At 33.6% G+C, this 22,767-nt stretch overlaps 1 protein-coding gene across 3 annotated transcripts in view; it reads left to right on the top strand.

Moving 5' to 3' along the window:
- LOC118200798 (four and a half LIM domains protein 2-like) overlaps positions 1 to 22,767 on the top strand; it is a 332,872-nt gene that overhangs the window by 154,617 nt on the left and 155,488 nt on the right. For all 3 annotated transcript variants that reach the window (XM_085809013.1, XM_085809011.1, XM_085809012.1), the window contains one exon: positions 14,051 to 14,284. In XM_085809013.1, coding sequence (XP_085665139.1) covers positions 14,051 to 14,284 — 234 coding nt within the window. The remainder of the gene's footprint in view (positions 1 to 14,050; positions 14,285 to 22,767) is intronic.

The raw sequence follows: 22,767 nt of genomic DNA, 5'->3' as shown, positions 1-22,767 counted from the left end.
ACAGCGACATAACTCAGGAAATATCAGCAGATATTTATTTCTCCCACAGAGGGCAGCACCAGCTAACTGGATTGAGCAGTGTCGCTGTGCATTTGTAGTGGCCCAGTTAGTGCATGAGAAATAATTATTTTTTATTTCATATATTTGTTCATATATTTAATTATTTTATAAAATTAACTTTAATATTTTGTTAATATTCATATTTATATTTAAATTTCTTTATGCTGAATGGCAACTAGTTTTAGTTCTGATTCATGATCCAAAACGCTTAGCTATAGCTAAAGAGGAATTTAAATTTATGCTTGACAATGGAATAATTCGTCCATCAAACTCCCAGTGGTCAAGCCCCTTGCACCTTGTTACGAAAAAGGATGGTTCATATCGTCCTTGCGGAGACTACCGACGATTGAATGCGCAGACGATACCTGATCGATACCCAATTCCTCGCATTGAAGATTTTCATCATATTTTAAGAGGTACAAATATTTTTTCTAAAATTGATTTATTCAAAGCTTATTTTCAAATTCCCATTGCAGAAGAAGACAAATGTAAAACGGCTATCATCACTCCTTTCGGTTTATACGAATTTAATGTAATGAGTTTCTGTTTAAAAAATGCTCCTGCAACGTTCCAAAGATTTATTCATGAAGTCTTTAGAGGATTAGAATTCGTTTTTCCCTATTTAGACGATATACTCATTGCATCCAGTACCCATGAAGAACACGAAAATCACCTTAAATTAGTTTTCGAAAGATTACATACATTTGGGTTAAGAATTAATGTTTCAAAATCTGTCTTTGCTGTTCCCCAAATCGAGTTTCTAGGCTACCTAATTACACCTAAGGGTTCCCGTCCTTTGCCAGAAAGAGTTCAAGCTATTATTAACTACAAACGACCAGAAACAATTCATGAACTTAGAACTTTTCTTGGAATACTTAACTTTTATCGTCGTTATATAAAGGATGCAGCGAAGAATCAAGCATTGTTACATGCGTATCTCAAGGGAGCTAAAAAGAGGGACAAACGTAAAATCGAATGGACTGAAGAAGCTGAAAAACAGTTTGAAACGTGCAAGAATGACCTGGTGAACACGGCACTGTTGTCTTTTCCCAATTCTGAATTACCTCTGGCGTTATTTACAGATGCTTCAGATATGGCGATTGGCTCAGTGTTGCAACAATATGAAAACTCCTCGTGGAAGCCAATAGCACTTTTTTCTAAAAAATTAAGTGATACTCAGCAAAAATATAGCACCTATGATAGAGAACTATTAAGCATATATCTTTCAGTTAGACACTTTAAGCGTTATCTAGAAGGAAGAGTATTTACAATTTATACAGATCACAAGCCCTTAATATTCGCCTTTCGTCAAAAACTTGACAAAGCAACACCTAGACAGGCTCGCCAACTTCTATACATCTCCCAGTTTTCGACTGATATCAAATATGTAAAAGGTGAGAATAATATTGTGGCGGATACATTATCTAGAGTTAATGAAATTTCATCGATAGATTATGATAAAATAGCTGATGAACAAACTCAAGATGAAGAACTGAAGAGTTTGCAAACCACTACTTCCTTGAATTTCAAGCAATGTTCTCTACCTTCGGGGAAATATTTGTGGTGTGATACATCAACTAAACATGTTCGGCCGTATATTCCTCAGGCTTTCAGACAACACGTCTTTCAACGAATTCATGGTTTATCACATCCAGGAATAAAATCGACTATGAAATTAATGACATCAAAATTCATTTGGCCTAACATAAAAAAAGATGTACAGTTGTGGACAAGAACCTGCATTCCTTGCCAAAAAGCTAAAATCAGTCGGCACACCAAAACAAAATTAGGTGCGTTTGAAGTACCACCAGGAAGATTTTCTGTCATCCACATCGATCTCATAGGACCACTTCCACCATCTAAAGGGAATATTTATTGTCTTACTTGCATAGATAGATTTTCGAATTGGATGGAAGCAATTCCTTTAGACAATATTTCCGCTGAGAACGTCGCAAGAGCCTTTTATAGCAACTGGATTGCGCGTTTCGGAACGCCAAGTAAACTCATTAGTGATCGTGGATCCCAATTTAAAAGTGATACATTACGAGCTTTGTCCAAAATCTGTGGCATCAATTTACAACACACTACTGCCTACCACCCCTCGTGTAATGGCAAAGTTGAGCGCCTTCATCGAACATTAAAAACAGCATTAAAAGCCCACAACAACATATCTTGGACGGACACGTTACCAACAGTACTTTTGGGTTTGCGTACTGCTATTCAAGAAGATACCAATCATTCTATTGCACAAGTAGTTTATGGCCAGAGTCTCAGACTTCCTGGAGAGTTTTTCAGCGAACCAAGTATCCAGACAGCATCGGAGACTTTTGCTAATAAACTCCAGAAACAGATGGAAGTTGTTGGACCGAGACTAATTCGTAAAAATTCATCTGAACAGATATTTGTCCATAAAGACTTAAAAACTTGTTCTCATGTGTTTCAGCGAATAGATCGGGTAAAAAAACCTTTGGAACCTCCTCATGAAGGACCATTTTCTGTTATTGATCGCAAGGACAAATATTTTACTATTACCATAAAAGGAAAACATATTAATGTATCCCTGGATCGCTTGAAACCAGCATATATTTTAGCTGAGGAAAATTCTCCTTTGATACAACCTGACTACACTAATTTGCAGAGACCGGAGTCAAATTCGGATGTGAATCAAAAACATTCTCGCACAGGCAGAACTATACGTTTACCTGTTAGATTCAAGGACTGACTAAATTATTTTGATAGTGGTTAACACTGCAATACTAGTTACTACCTATTTTTCCATCTTCGTAACGTAACTTAGTTACTGGTGGGGGAGCAGTGTAGTGGCCCAGTTAGTGCATGAGAAGTAATTATTTTTTATTTCATATATTTTTTCATATATTTAATTATTTTATAAAATTAACTTTAATATTTTGTTAATATTCATATTTATATTTAAATTTCTTTATGCTGAATGGCAACTAGTTCTAGTTCTGATTCATGATTGCTAGGTTTTGGTTTCAAAACGTTGCTCGTAGCGTCGCATTTCGATAGCTGGAAAATAAAATGCAATAACTTAGCTATTTGTTTATAATTCATGCTGTTACTAGTCATAAATTAATTTTAAACATTAGTAGCCAAGGCTACACATTAAACGACAAGATATTTACAGTACTGCCTTTTTATGATATATTATTATCAGATATAATGTATTCACAATCTGATATTATTAATGCGCGCTGAGGCGCATCTTTTAGGTGTATTTTACCTACATTATTATCTATATTAAAAACTTTGTATCTGCTTTTTAAATCTGTATAAGACTAATAAATTATTTCGGATGGCAGTAAAAATATGAAACAATTAACTATAGAAAGCCGATATAGTGTGCACTGTTTCAGAAGGGAAATTATTTACTTGTGCATTTAAGTCGGACCCTCTGTCCCTAAATTATTTAAACGTCATCAAAAACATCATCCTACGCTTGATCGTAGATATTAATTTTACAGTAGAAGATGGAGAAATTAATCTAAATCTTCGTTAGTCTTGCGACTTATTTTACTTTAAGGACTTCAGTGCAAGTGTCGAGAGCCACACTACACAACTTTAAAAATTTATCAAGCTTAGATATTGTCTTTTGTCAAATTTGTATACTTTCAGTTACTAGATATTCTGTAATTAAAACTCGTATAACTTATTTTAATAATAACTTTTGTTGTTAAAATTGTTATTACATATTTCGGCATAGAATGTATAGATTTTTTTTGTTTTTTTATTTTTACTTCTGTCTTCCTCCCCTCCCCTCCATCTTTCTGAGATTTTCTTGATTAAACATAAAAAAGATTCTAGTACTAGTATAAACCATTATGTCGCATTCTTTTTGTATTACATAGTGAAGTTTTTAATTTCGTTGCATGTCTTAAAAATAGGAAACTGCCTAATCTATGCTAAGTAGTAAAAGAATAATACACTATTGCTTATTGTACAGGGATAACAGTATAACACCATTTTACATACAACGGTGAGATAAAAGGTAAAATCGCAGAGGTCGAAACGATAAGATTATATCAATGGAAAACAAACGGAAATATGGGGAGAAAAGGCTGAAATTTTTTTCAATCTAAAGACTGGGAATGGGATGGATATGATTGATCTCTCAACAACAGGTGTTAAAAAAAATACACGTCATCCTGAACTTTAAAATAGGGAAAAACATATCTTTAGCTCATTTAATTTCAGAAAAATCGGAAACATACCGTCTGTTCTTCAAGAAGTAGATTATTCTTCAAAGCAATTGGTGACTGATAAGAATGCAGAGACAGAAGGAGTTCAGAAGCGCACAGTGGACATTCGGTGGCCCAGACCAGTGTTCTACCTTTTGCACCAGAAGTAAGCGTGAAAAAAATGCCTTCTTACATTCCTGTGCATCTGAAGGACGACTGGAGATACAGGGAGACCCTAATTAGTGGACTTCTTCAAGTTGGTGATGAATTCACTGCACTGTGTTTGGGTTCGGTTGTCATGTATAGGTATGAGGAGAATTAAAGAGCGAGAATTCCTTAAAAAAATCGTTCTGCTATAAGCAAGATTTGAAGATAGGATCATCAGTTTTTCGGATCGACATGTTGACCGTTGCATCATGAGAGCATATGAGAGGAATATCTTAATTTCGTATAATAATATCTCTGAAATCAACCGCTGAACACAAGTGTATGAGTTTGAACTAAATGGTTTTACAACTTCAGGAAAAGAAGACAAGTGCAGATTATGTCAAGTTGCAAAGAATTGAATTTAAGAACTTGCTAATATATTATGTAAGAAATGACGGTCACGGACATGAAAACAAACCCGTACTACTTTTCATTAAATGGCCAAATGGAATTCCTGTAGTTGCAAACCATTACAGGGACTTTCCATATCCAGAGTTTAACCGGATAAAATCAACTTCGTTTCAATAGGAAAGTAACGTATGTCAAAAATTATAGTCGTATGGTAATATGTTTAAAGCAAAACTGGAGAACAAGCGGTACAGAATTATAAACAGTTGCGAATTGTAAATTAAAGCACAATTGTTTAGTCAACAAGCGTGTCTTCTCACAATTCAAAGCTTCCCGTTATTCCTATCACAACAAAGTTTCATACAGAAACAAAATGAATCTGAATATCATCGAGCCATTGCAAAGAATGCAGGTAACCGGCTGAACCGTGTTTTTCGAAGGTCCAATGGTTTGGTTGACCGCTTTGAAGGCGTAGATTTTTTGTTTTGTTTGTTTTGTTTTCGTTTTGTGCTCATATTGGAAATGAATACAATTACTAACTGCTTTTCATGCATGCAGTGCTTCCAATAGATGCCTGACCAAATCAGGGGATTTCAACCGAGAGGGGGTGAAAGCTCATAGTTTAAGAGGGAATGCACTCAACCTTTTACTTAAATGTTAAGTATGAGTATAAAAAAGTATTTTTGTTCCAGTTTATGAATATAAAAACTTTTTTTGTTTAAGTTTTGGTATTTATCAACATTTAATTTATTTTTCTTGCTTAGTTTATAAAACACATTAAAATTAATCTAAATTTAAATAAATGTGTATGTCTTTTTCGAGTTTTGGAAAGCAGAAGGGGATGATCTTCTAACAATGTTGAAAGAAATACATAGGGTAAAATAGGTTGAGAACCGCTGTCATAAATCCGGAATAAAAGAGTACAAGTGACCGTAAAATGACACTTCGCCAATAAATAAAACTATAATAAAAGTTAGTTAAAAAATATAAAACACAGCCATGAAGGGTAAAATATTTGCTGTTAGACTGTTGGCTCCAGACTCGACTCCCATCCAACAGAGTTCGACTTTGTATCAAACCAGAAAATAACAGAAGTATAATCAATATTTGAAGTGGATGATCCATCTTTCTAATAACCGTTTTGGTTTAATCATAAGAAAGGGAGAGAACTTTTTTATGGGCCATCCAACAACATCTTATTTCCCCTGCGAGAGAAGATTTAAAGGAAATACCATCAGCGATAATGCTAGAACCTTTCCAGACATCGGATTGTTCACTTATAAAATTCAATGGCAAATGAATATGACGTTTGAACACGGATGGTTCGTCTTGAGTTCGAACTAACACTGTGTCAAAAAAGTATCGGGGAAATTTTTTGACCTCAGATCAATAGACTTAAGCTATACCAAAAAAGTAACAGTGAAAATACAAGAACGTTGTTAAAACCGGATGGCCTGAAAAAGTTAAATTTAGAATTCATATAAATGTCGAGAAAGCAATAAAAATGTTTTCTTAGCTGCATTTATCACATATAATAATAATTTATGCATTATTAAACTTATAATGTAATAGATCTAAATTTGTATCTCCATAGGATACTAAAATTAAATATTTGGAATGCATTATTTAAATAATAATAATAATAAACTTAAGAGGAAAACATTCTGGCACGTGCTAAGAAGGAGAAAGGCATACTAAAAGCTGAGAAACACCAGATTATCTTATCATCTGACTTTTATGGAGTAATATGGGATAGCATTGGCTTATTTGCGGTCATTGGGAACCAATCACTGCGTATGAAATTAATGGAGATGTAAAAATGTGGGTTCTCAAAAAGGGAAGAGACACGGAAACCGAGACGTTGCCTTTACGGTTAGAGATGAAGATTTGCTTTGGAAAGAAGCTTTAAAAAAAGATAACCCCATTTTTTTAACCTTTCTTTTAAGCAAGAAAAGAATTCGCATTAGAGGAAGAAAGTTCAAACATTAATTCATACGACTTAGAAATTTTTGAATTTTAATTTTAGTAAAAATTTAAATACAAATTTACACGGAAAAGAACAGTTTCAGTCAAAACGTATTTGGTAAGTGATAAATACATAGTTTCGTTATTAATAGAAGTATTAACATCATAAATTAAGTTTTAAAATTTAAAAAAATTGGCTATTAAGATCTGGAAGCTCAGTCGAGATCTTCGTTTATAATAACATTTTAGTAGCTGTATATTTAGCAAGAGGATACGAATCAACATGCTGAGACTTATGTAATGTTTTGCGAATCATTTCTTTCCAGAAACATGCATCTAAATGAGTCAAAATTATTTATTTATGGCTTGAGTTATCACGATTTTAAATATCATTATACTGTTAGGTTCCTAAGATTATGTGAGTCTGTAGTGTAAGACAAAGTAATCAAAGAAAATTTCGGTTCTAATAATAATTTTATAGTAAAAGTCAAAATTTTATTGTTGTCAAGGTACTTTCATGAGGCATAATTATTTAAAATAAGTCATTCTCCTTTTATTTCAATAATTAATCATTTTGGTATTTTCCTGAATGAAATATACAGCTGACATACTTAAATACGACTTTGAGACTTCCGTATTAATAAGTTGGCAAATGTTTTAAACTGTAACTCTGGACTGCTAGGAAGGGCTAAAGCTATGGCGGTCCTCTGAAAGGGAATTGGCTTTGTTTCCCTTACGCAACAAAAGCAACAAATGCCTTATACAGCCAACTGGTTTTGGTAGTTAGGTCCGAGGTTCGAATCCCACGAACGGGCTGGCTGCATGGGCGTTTTAGTGGTTTTTCCCATATGTAACGTGTATACGAGCCGGTTCCCCTTAGAAAGTCCTCCACGAAAGCACCCCTCCTGTTAGGCGGACAGCTGCCGAGGCTTTGTCATAATCACATAAACCAACCAGCCAATCGGTTCTTCTGCTAGTTATCGAACCCTAGAAAGTTCGACTACTCAACATATATTCCGGATTATTCTCGACGAAAATTGGACTACAACTTAGGCGAATAGCTCTCATTTTCTTGCTCAGACTGAATAACCCAATCTAGCTGATCGGTCATTAATAGACGAGTAATCAAGAGAATGCGACTAGATCGTTAAGAACATGTTGCTCTAGCAGGGCATAATTACAAATGCTTCCGACTTGTATCTGTTTCGCTTCATATAGCAATGCTTATTATTTTTGAACTGGGTTGTAGAATTCACGAAGTTTTACTTGTACTTCTAAATCTTTGAATAGTAGTAATTCTACGCTATGTTTGAATTTCAGTTATAAGGGATTCAGTATGGAATTTTTCTCAAAGAATGCGCATCGAAATTAGGATTTAAAATCCTTTGCAGATGGTGTATTCATTGTGGAGGAAAAGAATACCTGCAAATTTTACCGTAGTTGGCTAACTACATTAATTGAATTATTACTACAGTACTATTAATGAACACTTGAATTATCAATGAAGTTTGACAATTCAATTTAAGTTTTCAAAATGTCTCTGCATCTTTTAAGGGAAGTCAGTTACGAAGTCTTATTAAAAGAAAAGGAGGGATCATTTGTAAATACAGAATAGAAGACCAGTGTGGTAATAAACTAAATGCATTTCTTCCATGTGATCTTGTAGTTTAGTGCTCAGCACATTTAACTAGTAACGTGGAGATCTCAGTTCGATTCCTGTCGAGGGCGCGATTGAGGTTTTAAGAGCTTGTTCACGAAGTACTTAATGACGCTACAGTAGCGCCCTAACTAAAATGTGAATGATGGAACCTTGATATGGTCGACTGAGTTTCGGCTAACCTCCAAAATTGCCCTTTAAGAAGGAAACGCAAATACGTAGAAGCATTCAGACTATGCACCTTGTGGTACAGGTGTCAGAGTACCCAATCGGCAACTGGTAAAAAGGGACGCCAAAATGGCTACGAAAATGTATAAATTCATTTAAAATAAGGAATTATGATTGTTAAGTTTCAACGTTCGAGCAAACCAAGACATAGCAAACGAACTTTGTGTTTTACGCAATCCACCTGAATCAATGAAACATTAATTTATCCTTGAAAGTGCTGACGCTTCACAATGCTTTTTGTACTGTTTCGTAGTATTAAAATTAATTTTTAACGTATTGCCATAGGAATTAACGTACTAAAGTTCATTTAAGCTTGTTGCATAGACTAAACCTGCCTAAAAAGCACCATGTGCCAGTCCATTAGTAAATATTTTGTACTATCTTCCTGTGTATTGTCTGAATTATAGCTTTCACTGCTTTTCGCCATAACAAGCTTTCCAAGGTCTACTGAGTATGGATGGTGCTACAATTGCATACAGTCTACTGCAGCAGGCCTAATGAAGCATAAAGTTCCCTTGGAATAGCAAAGGAAGACTAAACAAGAATGTTCAAAAATGAAAAAAATTTCTTGTTTTATCAGTCTTTTGTTTTCTTTCTTGTGTGGAATTTGCCACTGAATGCTTAGCATGGATCAAGAATTTTATTTTTGGCTGCATCTAACGTTTTTTGGCTGCATGCGATTTGCACCGACATCGTGCAGTCTACAGTTATTTCTGAAGCGATTCGATATATTATTGAATAGATTAAACGAATCGGCATGTTAGTCTGTCTTATTCTTTGTCAATATTGAAGTGTAAAATATGAGGTAAGACTGTAGTTATTTCTAGTGAAACACGTGGACTACATGCTTTAGAAAGGATACTTTCGTTGTGACTATTTCAAAAGAGCTGTCTCATATTCAAATGACATATAGGAAAAATCCGAAAAATGTATTCAACCAACCCATTCGCCAAGAGTCGTAGCAAGACAGATTGCCAGTGTGGCTAACTGTGGCCACGAACATTAACAGGAAAAACCAAGAGTATAGAAGATATTATTTAATAATTCAAGCAAGTTACTATTTTATTTTAAATTTTGCAGGGGATTATAATTTTTTGCATCTTCGCCGAACAGGTAGGATGCACAAAAAAAAAAAAAAAAAAAAAAAAAAAAAAGATTATTCCTTTCCTTTTTCTTTTCTTCTTTTTTTTTCTCATTTTTTTTTCTTTCTATTTCTATGATTCATAGGGGGGCGGAATTACTCCTTTGCTTCAGGTGAAAACTATGCAGGCACAGCTTTGGATCTGGGGTTCGAATCCAGCAAAAGCACAGTTGATTTTTCAGGGTTCTTGCTCGTAAAAGAACGAAGTAACTAATATACTTTTTTAAACAATAAAACATGATTTTCAGAACTACTTCAAGAGAATTTTGATAAATTTATAGATGAAACTATAAAACTGTTGTATATGAGGCAGAATCGGTTAATTATTTTAAAGGCTACTGAAATATTTTTAAAACTCACGATAATATATGATTGATATTAATACTAAAATATGTAAAAGATGATTTTGTTGTTATTTCTGACTGATCTGAATCTACAGCCTAATCAGATCCATAAATTTTATTGGAGTCAAGACGGAAGGGTGGGCCCTTGTCGTTGGCTTTAGGCTCCTTATAGGTGACAGTCCAGAATTGCTGAGCTCCGCCTGTTTTGAAATAAAATCTCACGGGAAAGGGATCCGAGAGTCTTCTACCCCTCTTTTCCTACCCCGAAGACACTATATACTTAAATAATATATGCCTTCTCTATAATCAGAAAACGGGCAACACACAGTGGCAGCCGACGTTCCTACTATTATGCCGTGCTCATCAGCGGATGAGCGGAAAATTCACTGAAAGCTGGTAGTTAGAGCAGGGTTCGAATCCCGGCGAACGGGCTGGCTGCATGGGCGTTTTCATGGTTTTCCATAGGTGTATCGTAGATGCGAGCTAGTTTCCTTTAAAATGTTCTCCACGAAGGCATCCTTCCTCTTAAGCATATAGCACACGTGTGTTTTGCCGTAGTCAAGTAAACCAAGCCAAACCTGATATCATACTAATAGGGTGGTAAATGCTGATGGGTAGACACATGCTGTCTGATCAACGCATATTCATGTTATACAAAGCCGCGCATAACAGTTTCACTTCATATCAAGAATTGTATATTTATGGAAAAGAGGTATTTGGAAGCTTAGAGATTTCATCAATATTTATCTAAAAATTAATTCCAAATGCAACTTTTTTCCCTCCAATGTATTCATCTGCTAAACATTTGTTTTTGAATAGGATTTCTGAATCAAGTATTACTTACATGGAAAGTGAGATTTGCTGGAATTTTCATTTATTTTGTATGCATTTAAGAGCATTTCTTACTAATGAGATAATTATTTATTATGAAGTGCATTAAATAGCTTTATTTGCCGTTCAAAAAGCGAACATTCAAAAATAACTTATCATACAGAGTGATTATAAATGATTCATCGGTTTAAAACACTGTACTTCAAAAAATATTACACATATAACAATAAATGATACATGGAAATAAGCGTCAAGTATTGAATTTTTTATTCATATGAACATAAATATTGCACATGATCTACTAGGGGCCATGAATGCATGCATTAGTAATGGGATTCTTCAGCTCAACCGACGTTTTCATTAGTAAGGGCATATAAAGAGAGTCTTTAGCACATCCTTAAAGAATGAAGTCACAAAGAGGGAGGTCTGGAGACCGTGGAAGTCATCCGCGGAGACGTTAAATCATCTTCAATGGATCGCTTAAGACTCTCGTGTGAATTTCATATTAAAGTAGTCGGGTAAATTTTAAAATGGGGGCAAACTTAGATATTTAATTTTTATTTTCGTGTATCCTTCGTTACTGCATTTGTAAATATTAAAAAAAAAAAAAAAAAACAGTTTGAAATCCAATGAACTCTTTATAATCACCCTAGTTTTCTTTCCTTCGTTAGATTAACTTGATAGTTCTCGTTCCTTCTTTCAATCAGGCAGGAGTACCAATAATATCACATTTAGCTGCATCATTAAGATAGTTCTCTGAGACTCAAATTGTATGCGGGTCGCATGCACGACCTAGAAGCAGCTGGCGGGCCGCATGCATGACCTGACAGAGGCTGGCGGTTCATATATTTGAAGAAATTATTAATTTAATTTCAAATTTCACTTACTCAGTATTTATCAAAACATTCATTAACAGTAATAATAATAGTTACGCTAAGGAAAAAATTCAACCGTGCTAATTCTTTGTCTGTAACAGATTTCTGTTGTTCTGGTTACATTTCATAATTCAGTTGTACTAGTAGATAAATATTAAATTTTTGGACTGAATTTTATTTCTAATAATTCTGATATGTTGAATTAGCCACTAAATAACTTACTTTTAACATAAACTGTAAATAAATAAACTATAAAAAATTACCAAATATTTCAGAGAATACTTCTCCGGTGTAACAAAACTTAAGTAAAGACAACCTGCTCTCTTTCTTTTATGCAATATATTTTTTATCGACACATGCAGAAAAAATTGATATGATTGTATGTAAATAATTGCGAATTTCCCTATTTTACGTAATGGCATTGTAGACTTAAAGGAAAATTACTGGAAATTTTCACTAATTTAAATTTGTTTATATTCCAATTTGTTTTATAATTTAAATTTTATATTTTCCAATTCAACTTATTCTTCATTTTATTGTGTATTTTATTGTTTCGTATTTATTTACTTACAAATTTTGTTGTTTTTATGAACAATTCATTTTAGTGTTTCATTATAAGCAATGGAATATGTAAAAAAAAAAAAAAAAAAAAACGTTCTATTTTATATACTGGTATTCCATTCTTGATAAAGAATGAGATATACTAATGTGCCGATTCGTTTAAGCAGTCTGTGAATATGCGTAATTATTCTGGAAATAACTGTAAACGAAACCAAACTTACTTAGTCTGTACTTGATATTTCAATAGACATTTATGCGTTAAGTCTGCTGGAATAAAACTTTCGGCATTTGCATTGCCATCCATGCTAATTTAATGAAAGTTGGAAAACTAATTATGGCGAATTAAGAGTTCTAGTTCAAATTAAAGGAAAGTAATAATGAATTTCTAATATCGACAGCATGGCGCCGTCTGGGCTAGTTTAGCTTAAGCATCTCAATACATTAGTGTAAACAAGGGTAAATTAATTCCAATGCGTTAGTTCCAACAATAAATTTTGGTTTTAGAAAACGGTACATATAGTACTGTGAAACTCAGCATTTTTCAGAATAAATTAATGTTATTAATTCTTTTCTAATTTCAGCTAAATGGTTTTTAACACGGTATTCCTTCGTTACTTGTTGATGTGTTCTAAAGCTGAAAGTTACGAATCATGGTTTCTTTTAAATGAATTTCTGAATTCTTGTGCCTAATTTGGCGCCCCTTCTGACTGCACACCTGAAGCAAGAGCCCCACATGCCTCACCCTTGTTCACAGATACCATTAGCCGAGAATTTCATGGGCAAGCTTTCCATGATTAAGCGGCTAAGCGTAATCCTTGATCAAATAATCTAAAATCAGTGACTTCTACCCTTTTTGACTCACGGAGCCCTTTTCAGAATCAGTTTTTGTAGAATATCTTAGTCCTTATGTGTGTCTTAAAAGCTAATGGTGTTTAGGAGTAGCATTACGAGGGGACTAAATGTTAAGATGTATAAAGTGAAGAGATGTTTAAACAACTGCGAAATGTTCATAAATTAAATTATGTTATGAAATCGCAGAAATTTACTAAAATATTTCAATTCATTTCCAACTGCCACGAATGCTCACGATATAGTCAAAACTTGGCTATACATAAAAACTGTTCCTATGTTCAATAACTCAAACGATTTGCATCGGATTAGATTTTACATTGTTAGTGACAGCAACATTAAAAATGCCCACGTTGTTCTTTTCTAGGCCACCACATAATTCACCAGAATATATTTCTATTTAGATTTCACGGATTACTTTTTAGAAAGTACTGATTCTTTAAAGCGGAGTATAGAAAGTTTAAATGCGTGTATTTAATTTGGAAATGTGTGTTTGAATGGCCCATTCAAATCCCTTCATGGGGGTCTTATGACCTACTAGTTAGGAAACACTAATTTAGTATACAATCTTTTTCATTGAATTTATTGTATCTTGCAATATGTTAATTGTGTTCTGATGGGTTCTGTTGTATTCCGTTGTAACGACTATGCTTTAAAAAGATTTTAATATCCAAATAATTAAGAGCAAATTTAACTGAAGATGGAAAAAACCTTTTTTTTTTACATGTGATTTTATGCTTTCGTTTTATTTGTTGTGTGGATCTATATTTATTGATTTACTTTAGATTGAAGAATACTTTAGCCAGTTGCCAAATCACCAAGTGCCTCGTCTTGGAACTTCGGGAGAGAAATACAGGGACCGTCAATTAATCCTGCAGTTACCGAAGCAAGACTTGGCAGCAGCCTACTGTAAATTTCTTGAAAAGGATTTCCTGAAAGCATATGAAGACTTCGTCAATATCCGAAATGAAATGGCCCTCGATATTGGATATGTTCGGGATCATCTGGAGCAGAATACGGTAAAATATATTTTTAAAATATATTTCCTTGCAGATTTTTTTTGTATTTTAAAATATTGTGGTTTGTGTTTTCTGAAAAATTCTAAAATATTAAAAAATATTTCAGATAAAATTTAGTTGTACTTTATTGCATTTGTGCACTTTTCCTGTTATGATGTAATTATAAAGCGTTGTTTTGCAAATTCGCATGAATTTACATGAAAATTTTTAATTTAATTTAACAAAAAAAAAATTGTTAAATTAAGTGAAAAAGTAAACTTTAATGCGGAGTGTGTCCATTCATAACGTTAATGATAATTTGAGTCAGTTTGTGCCTTCTTGCTGTCAATCAATTTATTAGACATTTCAGTTAAGGGCAGGTTATCATTTGTATTTCTGATTTCACCACTTTCGAATTATTGAAAGAACAAATGGATTTCAGGCTATGAACCTTAAAAACAAACAGTATCAGACTCTGATAAATACATAAAATTTAGCAGAGATTTAGATAGTACTATAATTTATTTTACTTTATGTGGCTTTGCTCATTTATTTATGAAAATATTTTAAAGCATTGTTTTGCAAAATTCACATGAATAATAAACTATGACAAAAGGGCTTTGTAAAATTAATTGAAAAAGTCAACTTTAATGCAGTATTCAGCATTAAAGTTGACTCTTTTCTTTCTTCTCTCTCTTTCCTTTCAGTCCACCTATGACACGCATAAAACCTTGGCTCAAATTATGTTTACTGTCGATAAATTTATCATGTACTTCAGTTTTCAATAAATTGCTTCTATTCGGAGCAAAAAGGGCACGTCTCTGTTGTGCACATTTTAACTTTCACTACACTTCATTCCAAGATCTTTGTAGAGGGTCTTAGGTGGGCCCAAATATGTCTAACAGTTTAAAGTCTGCTGATCTACAATTGCTGTAGGTGGCCAGATATCATTAGCAACGACGGTATCAGCAAATGGTATTGCATAAACTTTTAGGACATCATTTTCTTCAGAACATTGGGAGATCTTTCAACAAGCACGCGGAAGTCAATATAAGCGTCTAGAGAGATACTTATAAAAACGAAATTAATTCCCGACCTATGCCTCCCTTTCGAGAAAGTTGGCTTAATACTATCAAGTTTGTTCCTTGTCAGATTATGGCACGAAATGGTTAGTGTACAGAGTACATAAACTCATCTGCGTGCATTACTGAGTTCCATTGTCGTCTTTTCCATACGGCATGTTCTCTTCAATAGGGTGGTTTAGGTGCCCTGTGTGAATGAGTTCAATGTAATAAACTAAAATATGGAGCTTTAATTAGACGCTTTCTGTTTATGCAGCCTTCTCACAGGTGAAGGATATATCTGTCTTTGTGTTATTACATAATGACCAGAGGTAAGCTCAGATGCAGTTGTGATTCTTCTGGCTGTAAGGGATAGAAAACGACGATCAGAAGGGATTGCAACCTGTCGATAAATTAGCCTTCTTTGAAGTCGTAGATTCGCCAAAGAATTTATTTCTTAGGTTACCTTAGTTTAGGTTAATTGATAAAGGCAACGCGTACATGAGCTATTTGCCAAAGTGAGATGGATGCCTTCGGGAAGGACTTTCTAGAGGAAACTGGTTTGTATTTACGTTTCACATGGAGAGTATCACGAAAACACCCATACAGCCAGCCTGCTGTTTAGATTTGAACCCATGTCGAACTGACTTATCCCGTAAGCCACTTCTTTGTATTTTGATGACACTGCAGCTTACATTTAGCCATCTTACTGTTTGAGCTGTGAAAGACCCACTTTCTTCAACAACTATTCGCCATATTAAAACAGGTAAGCGATTTCTTAGAGAATTATCTGCAATATTTCAAGCACAGAGATTCAATATTTACTGAGACTTTTTCAAGAATACTTTCGAAGCTCCACAGCTCTAAAATTAAAAAATACTTATTTATTTATTTTAATATTTGATTTAAGTATTTTATGCTTAGGTTTTGCCTTCAGTTACCTAAATATTTTTCTCAGTGTGCATTATTACCTTAGAGTTAACTATAATTCGTTTTCTGATAATTTTTTTAATGCTAGGAAGACAAACTACGTTTGCTTTAAGATGTATAAGCACGATATTTCTAAATGTCGTAGAAAACTTACTTACGAGTGAATGACACCTAACGCCTAATTCAGTTAACGTACATTCTCTTTCTACCCTACGCAAAATAACAGATTTTAACTTGAAAAGTAGATTGCATGTTCTTGTAAATTCTTAATTTGTCCGAAATCGATTTGTTTGATAAATTCGATGCAAAATTATTAACACTAAAATGCCTTTCTGACAGACAAGTCTGGAAAACATCATTATTGCTTAAGATGTATCATATAATTAATTTTATATTTGATTCAAGCTTGTCCACACACATAATGTTTAGGAATTTGGGGAATGAGTAGGATTTATAGCTATTATAAAATTATTATTAAGAAAATGCATCCTTTATTTTTTAATTTTCGGTATATAGTTTGAAAAGCAGAAAATTTTCGAGAGAACATTGAGTAATAAATGAAAGTTTTACTCTGCATTTTACTTTAACAATAAGAGAGGCAGTGTTTTCTCAAGCAGCTGCGAACCACAGATTCTGCGCGGAAAAAGAATCAAGACACAATTTCAAAAAAGTACAAGATGCCAATGCAGAATGCAAGAAAAGAAACACATAGCGCCATCTATTGAGAAAGAAAGCAGGAACGAATCAAAATTGTCTGGAGGTTAACAAACTTTAGAATACAAATCCTTAAACAAAGTCAAACAATTTTGCGAAGCGAAATTATTAAACGAAGTTTTTATTTAAAAAGAGGCATTTCTGGCGAATGTATTAAAAGCCTTAAGTGTCCGGCCATTTTGGAACATCAATAACGTATTTTGTGTTTTGGTGTTTTAAGCAACTTTGGATTTTTGTGTTTCTGTTCTTTATGTTTTGTTAGTTTGTAGTTAAGTTTAAGAAATTTCCCGCTGTTTCATTTAAGTTTTATTATTTAACACCAATCTGATTATTTCGGTTTACAGTCAAATACAATTAAATCGAATTAATAACATTCACGGGACCAAGGCTCCATCATCGATCATCGGGCCATGTTATGGGGGGGAGGAAGAAATTTGTTTTGTCCATAGGAGATTTTAAAACTGCTTTAATAAGAAAGCAACAGCAAAGGCAAATTAAGAAATAATTGTATATAATTAATTAATGACGAGTTAATGGATAAATAAAGTAAAAATCGAATGAAAACGTATTTTTTTATTAGTGATTGCTACCTTAAGTAAAAGAGCTGTAAAGAACCACATGCATGCATATATTGCATGATTTTTAAAGGCTTTGGGTTATTTCGGAAAGTCCTAGCTAATTTAGTACATTACTAGCCTATTTGTGTGTTTTTGTTAGAAGTCTCGTTTTTTATGATATTCATTTTTCTCTATGAAATCGCTATCTATGTGCAGATCTTATTCTTCCATACGTAAATTTTCATCAAATGCGATGTGATCTTCAATTTTATTTTTACCATTAAAAGCTTAAATAAAAAAAAAAAAAACTTTTTGTTCGCTAGATTCTGTTTATCACCATCACTAGTCTCTGTTTAATTTTTAAAGGTGCCGACCGCTTTCTTGCATAATTTAAATTAACGCTTTAAGTAGCTTTTAATCTCGAACGAGTACAGAGGTGGGATTTAACCGACTCGATGAAATCGTTTCTTTAAATAATTTTAGTTCAGCGAACCAGCTGCTAAAATAGAATTACAACATTTACATAGGTAATTTACGACAGTTTATTTGTTAGCTTTATCACTTATTTACACAGGATGTCGTCAATTTTGTTTCATATTAAGGAAAAGTCAATTTTATTCAATTTTATCACTTATTTACACAGGATCTCGATTCTTGAAATTTGTGGATTCCACCATTGAGCATGTTGTATCTCAACCCTTCACGGATTTAGTTGTCCGGGTTCCGAGAAAGTTAGATAAAATATGACATAACAGCAACCTTGAATGTTTTTTGCGCCATATTTTATCAAAATTTTCCACTTGATCAAGATCAGTGGTTTAAGGACTCAAGATCTTTGGACAAGTGATCTCGACTATTTGAATTAAATAAATAAAGATTAAATACACTGGTGTAGTGTTTAGAAAAATAATAATAATAATAATAAATAAATAAATAATGAGGGAAATGAGGTTAAAAAAGTATTCTTATGTTTCTGGTTTTAATTACATCTGCATTTGATGCAACATTAATCCATAATGAGCACAGCTTTGACATTTTTATCTTCAATTCAAACAAAAATTTCATCATTGCTTCAGATGGATTAGCATGTTGGGTTTCCAACTGCACATTATATTTACTAGCATTTATGTTCTTAAAGGACATTAGCTTTGCTCATTCACATAGCTACACAACACATTAAATTTCTCGGCCTTTCTGTAAGAAGCGGTTTTACAAAATTCCTGGTCATACTAGTGAGATATTATCGTCAATCTTCCCTCAAACACATTCGAAATCTTGCCCATAATGCACTTTTCACCTTTCAAACGCATTTTTTTCCCTGGCGCTCTGGAAAGAGACAAGTTTGTAAAAGACTGTAAACGTCTCTTTAGAGATAAATGCAGTTTCACAAATTGTTCATTCATTTTCCAATTAACTCAAGCTCTACTGATTTAACTTTGTCGAAAAATGATTTAAATACTAACTGAAAATATGAAAAGTAACATATGACGTTGTGCCTAGCTGGAAGTTTTTTGGGCCAGCTATTCGAAGCTTCAGAGGCATATTGACCCGATGTTCTTGCTAGTTTTGTAGTTTTCGTTGTAACAGAAACCCGCTTAGAGGAATAGTTATAGAGTCTTACTCTTTTTGGAAGCATAAAATGTAGACCCTACGTAGAAAGACGAAGTAGCGAATACTCGCTATGTCTTTGAAGAATAAATACTGTAGAAGAAGGTTTTAAATAACCTTTTTATTGGAACTTAAATAAAGAGATGCACGCACTTGGACAATTCACCACCACTTGTGGGTAACGTAATTTAACAGAAAATAAAAATGTAGCAAATCATTAATAAATCTGAATGGCTGACAGCGCAGCCGAGGCTAGAAATATCATTATAAACTGAAAGGTGTATAACACCGACTAGTCAGCTAATTTCAAACACGCAGCATAAACTCGGAACTAACTCCGCTACTCTTCTTTTCGTACTCTTGAAACGCAGCTTAAATACTGCATCTGAAACACGTTTATATTAGCTTACTACGTCATTTAAGATTTACATTTCGGCAGGAAACTGAAGTCAGGAGGGAAAGGAAAGTAAAACAAAAATAATTGGTTAGAATAAAATAAGGTCTTTACATAGTGTTCTCACGCACAGAACAAACCAATAGAATGATTGCATAAATATAATTTGTCTTCATCAGTTTTTGTTGTTTTTAAATTTTTATTGCTGTTTCAAATTTAAAATTTTTTTACTTCTTCGTTTTTAAATAATTTTCCAATCAAAACATATTTTTGAAGTTTCTTAAACTGGTTTTGTCTTTTTCTGGAAAATATTTTATTTAAACTTTTTCTTTTAACGTTAATTTTCTGCTTTCAGATGCCATGTCAAATAAACAGACTGTTAATCCGCTACTGAGACATGGAATCATTCCAAATTACATTAATGAATCCTTTGATGGACGGGGAATATGTATTCCAGATTCTGTTGTATGGCATCTCTTCTAAGAATGAAATGGAAATTTAATATGAATAGCTCAAAATTAGATGAAGACTGTAAAGTGATTGTCGGCATTCTTAAAATTTCCTTTCACAGAACTCGAGAAAATGTTGTGAATTCAGACTTGCATTTCTCGTAAACGTCTCTTTTGCATTTCCTTTTGTACTTCAAATTTCTCTGAACTCCTACACTTATCCTGCTGAATACCATACTTTGTTTTCGGAACAAATGAATGATAGAGTGAGACGCTTTATTATTATTACTTTTTCATTTTTTAAAACTGTCCTAAGAAAGCGTTCTGGCCAGCACATCCTTACCTGCTATAGGGAATGTCAGTTATCGATGGCTGTTAAAAAACCGATGTCCTGTATTTAGGATGTAGATATTTATGGGCAATTGATCTCTTCGTTACTATTCTCATTTTGCAGCGTAAAAATTGTAGAACGCTTTCATTTATTCTAATGAACTCCGTATTTTCTCTTCGGGCTAAATATGACATAGAAGGAAACATTTCTTTCATTCGCGCTTTCTTTTTAACTGTTTGTCTAAAATGCTGATCTATAAGAAAAAATTTCTGATGTCGTGCTTCAAGGATTAGAATTAGAATAATTTAGATTATGGTAAACAATTAGGACTTTATGCATAAGGGAAATGCTGTTTTCGTGGAGAAATGTTTAAGGGAAACTTAGGAATTTAATGCGTCAGAGCAAAAAATGTTCGCATTGGCATGGAGTATCTCTGTGTATAGTGTTATTTGTATATAAGTCTTTTCTGTTCTTCCATGTCTGATTTTGCCGTCCGGAGAGAGGACGCGGTGACGCTGGTGTAAATACGCTGGGCTTTTGGCTCTTGTTATAACAATTCATTTGCATTTATATTATGTGTAATTCTGGTGGTATGATTTTTCAAGGGAAATTCCCCTTGAAAAATCATACCACCAGAATTACACACACTAGATCACTGCCTTGAGTGGACTGATATTTTAAGGTATGTTAATCTTTTTTATACATTGTAAAGAAAAACAGTGAACATTACTTCATTAAACTTAAGTTATCTACTACGCTGCTGGTATGACGGCAGCTGGCAATGATATATTTTATAGAAGATTTGAGAATTGTTGCAGATCACTGAACATTGCATTAAATGCGAAAAGCAATCTAAATGTTCAAGTGAGGGAGGAAGCAAATAAGGATTTTAGTCAAACAGGACTAATTTCAGAGAAAGGGAATATAGCCGCGTTGAAAGCTGGTTCCCTGCCACCCTAGCAGTCGACATCAACTGAAAGGTGGTTACTTGAGGTATCATGAATTTATAGTAATATGTAGTTTATATCAGGCTCTAGAAGCTTTTCATCCTTTTGTATGTTTGGCTGATATTTTACATAAACAACAATTCCACAATATTCATTGTAAAGATATCAATTAACCTATTTTCGTATTAAGGAACTACTTAGATTATGACATGTATTCGAGGGTTATCTGCCTAAGGAGAAGGATGCTTTCATAGAGGATTTAAGGAAAACTGACTCGTATTCAGAGTGCAAAAGGGGAAAAAATCCGGGAAAAAATCCAGGAAAAATACTATGCAGCAAAATCTTATGCCAAGATATTTCACATTTATATTTCATTTTCGTATTCATAATTATGCTGAATTTCCGCCCATTTTCTGTATTGTATCACGGGTGTTGAAGATTAAGAGAATAAACAGATGCCACTAATATCTGAATGTGTGTGAGGTTTATTTATGTTAATAAACTGTTATTTTATGTTCTGAACTTGTACTGTCACTTCTCTCTTTCTGTTTTCCTGCCAGAATGGAAATTAGCTCGCGCGTATTTAAGTAAAGGCTTGAGGTTATTTAGACAGAGCGTGTTCTGCCTGTTGAAGGCCACGTTACTAGTTTTTTATTCTAAGATAAGAATACCTGACATCGGTGTTGTTTTATTCTTGCCGATAATGCTTTCACGCCAGTCTTAAGCTCACAGTGTGAGCTTAAGAGCCAACTTTCGCATTTAAGTTTCTTTGCGTAGCATTTGGCTAACTGATACTAAAATTTAGTTTTAAATTTAAAACTCTAGATTGAATTCTCTCCATAGCTGCTGGCTGGTTTGTAAGCACCATGTGTACCTTTTGTTGAACATACTTAGTTTTAAATAAAAGGCTCTTTTACACTCTTCTTACATTTGTATTTTCATGTCAGACATGGCGATAAGTCGCTTTCAGTTTTATTGAGAATTTGCCGCAAATTACATTTAGTAAAAGCCATATTCCTTGCAAATGTACTGAAACAAATTGAAAATTATGTGTTCAAATAATAATGCAATAGCGATGCAGTCGAATATATATACTTGTGATGTAGTAACATAGCCTGCGATAGTGGTAGATATAAAAGGCTGTGGCCTACTGTTCCACTCTTCGTTCGTTCATATACGTCGTTAGTAATCATAGTGTTGTAAAATTTAATTAATTTCATTCGTAGTATGGAATTAAATACATTAATTGTTACATACATGAAATTATTCATTCTCTAGCATATGTTAGTGCTGTAGAATGAGTAACAATCAACGTTTAGATGATGGAATGAAATGAAGAATCGTTGATAGATTGAATAGGTAGTCCCAAATGAGTGAAGATATTTTTTAGATCTTCAAGCTGAGAATATTTGGCGGTTGGATATTCAGCTCTTTATATTTAAGCCTGATTGAAGATACCTTAGATGCTGATGGGGAAGCAACTGGAACTCACACCGCAACAACTGCCTTTTGA

The sequence above is a fragment of the Stegodyphus dumicola genome, chromosome X2 (assembly GCF_044657685.1).
Source record: "Stegodyphus dumicola isolate Sdum_Otavi_A_Nest chromosome X2, ASM4465768v1".
NCBI lineage: Eukaryota > Metazoa > Arthropoda > Arachnida > Araneae > Eresidae > Stegodyphus > Stegodyphus dumicola.
This window is presented reverse-complemented; position numbering and strand designations above follow the sequence as displayed.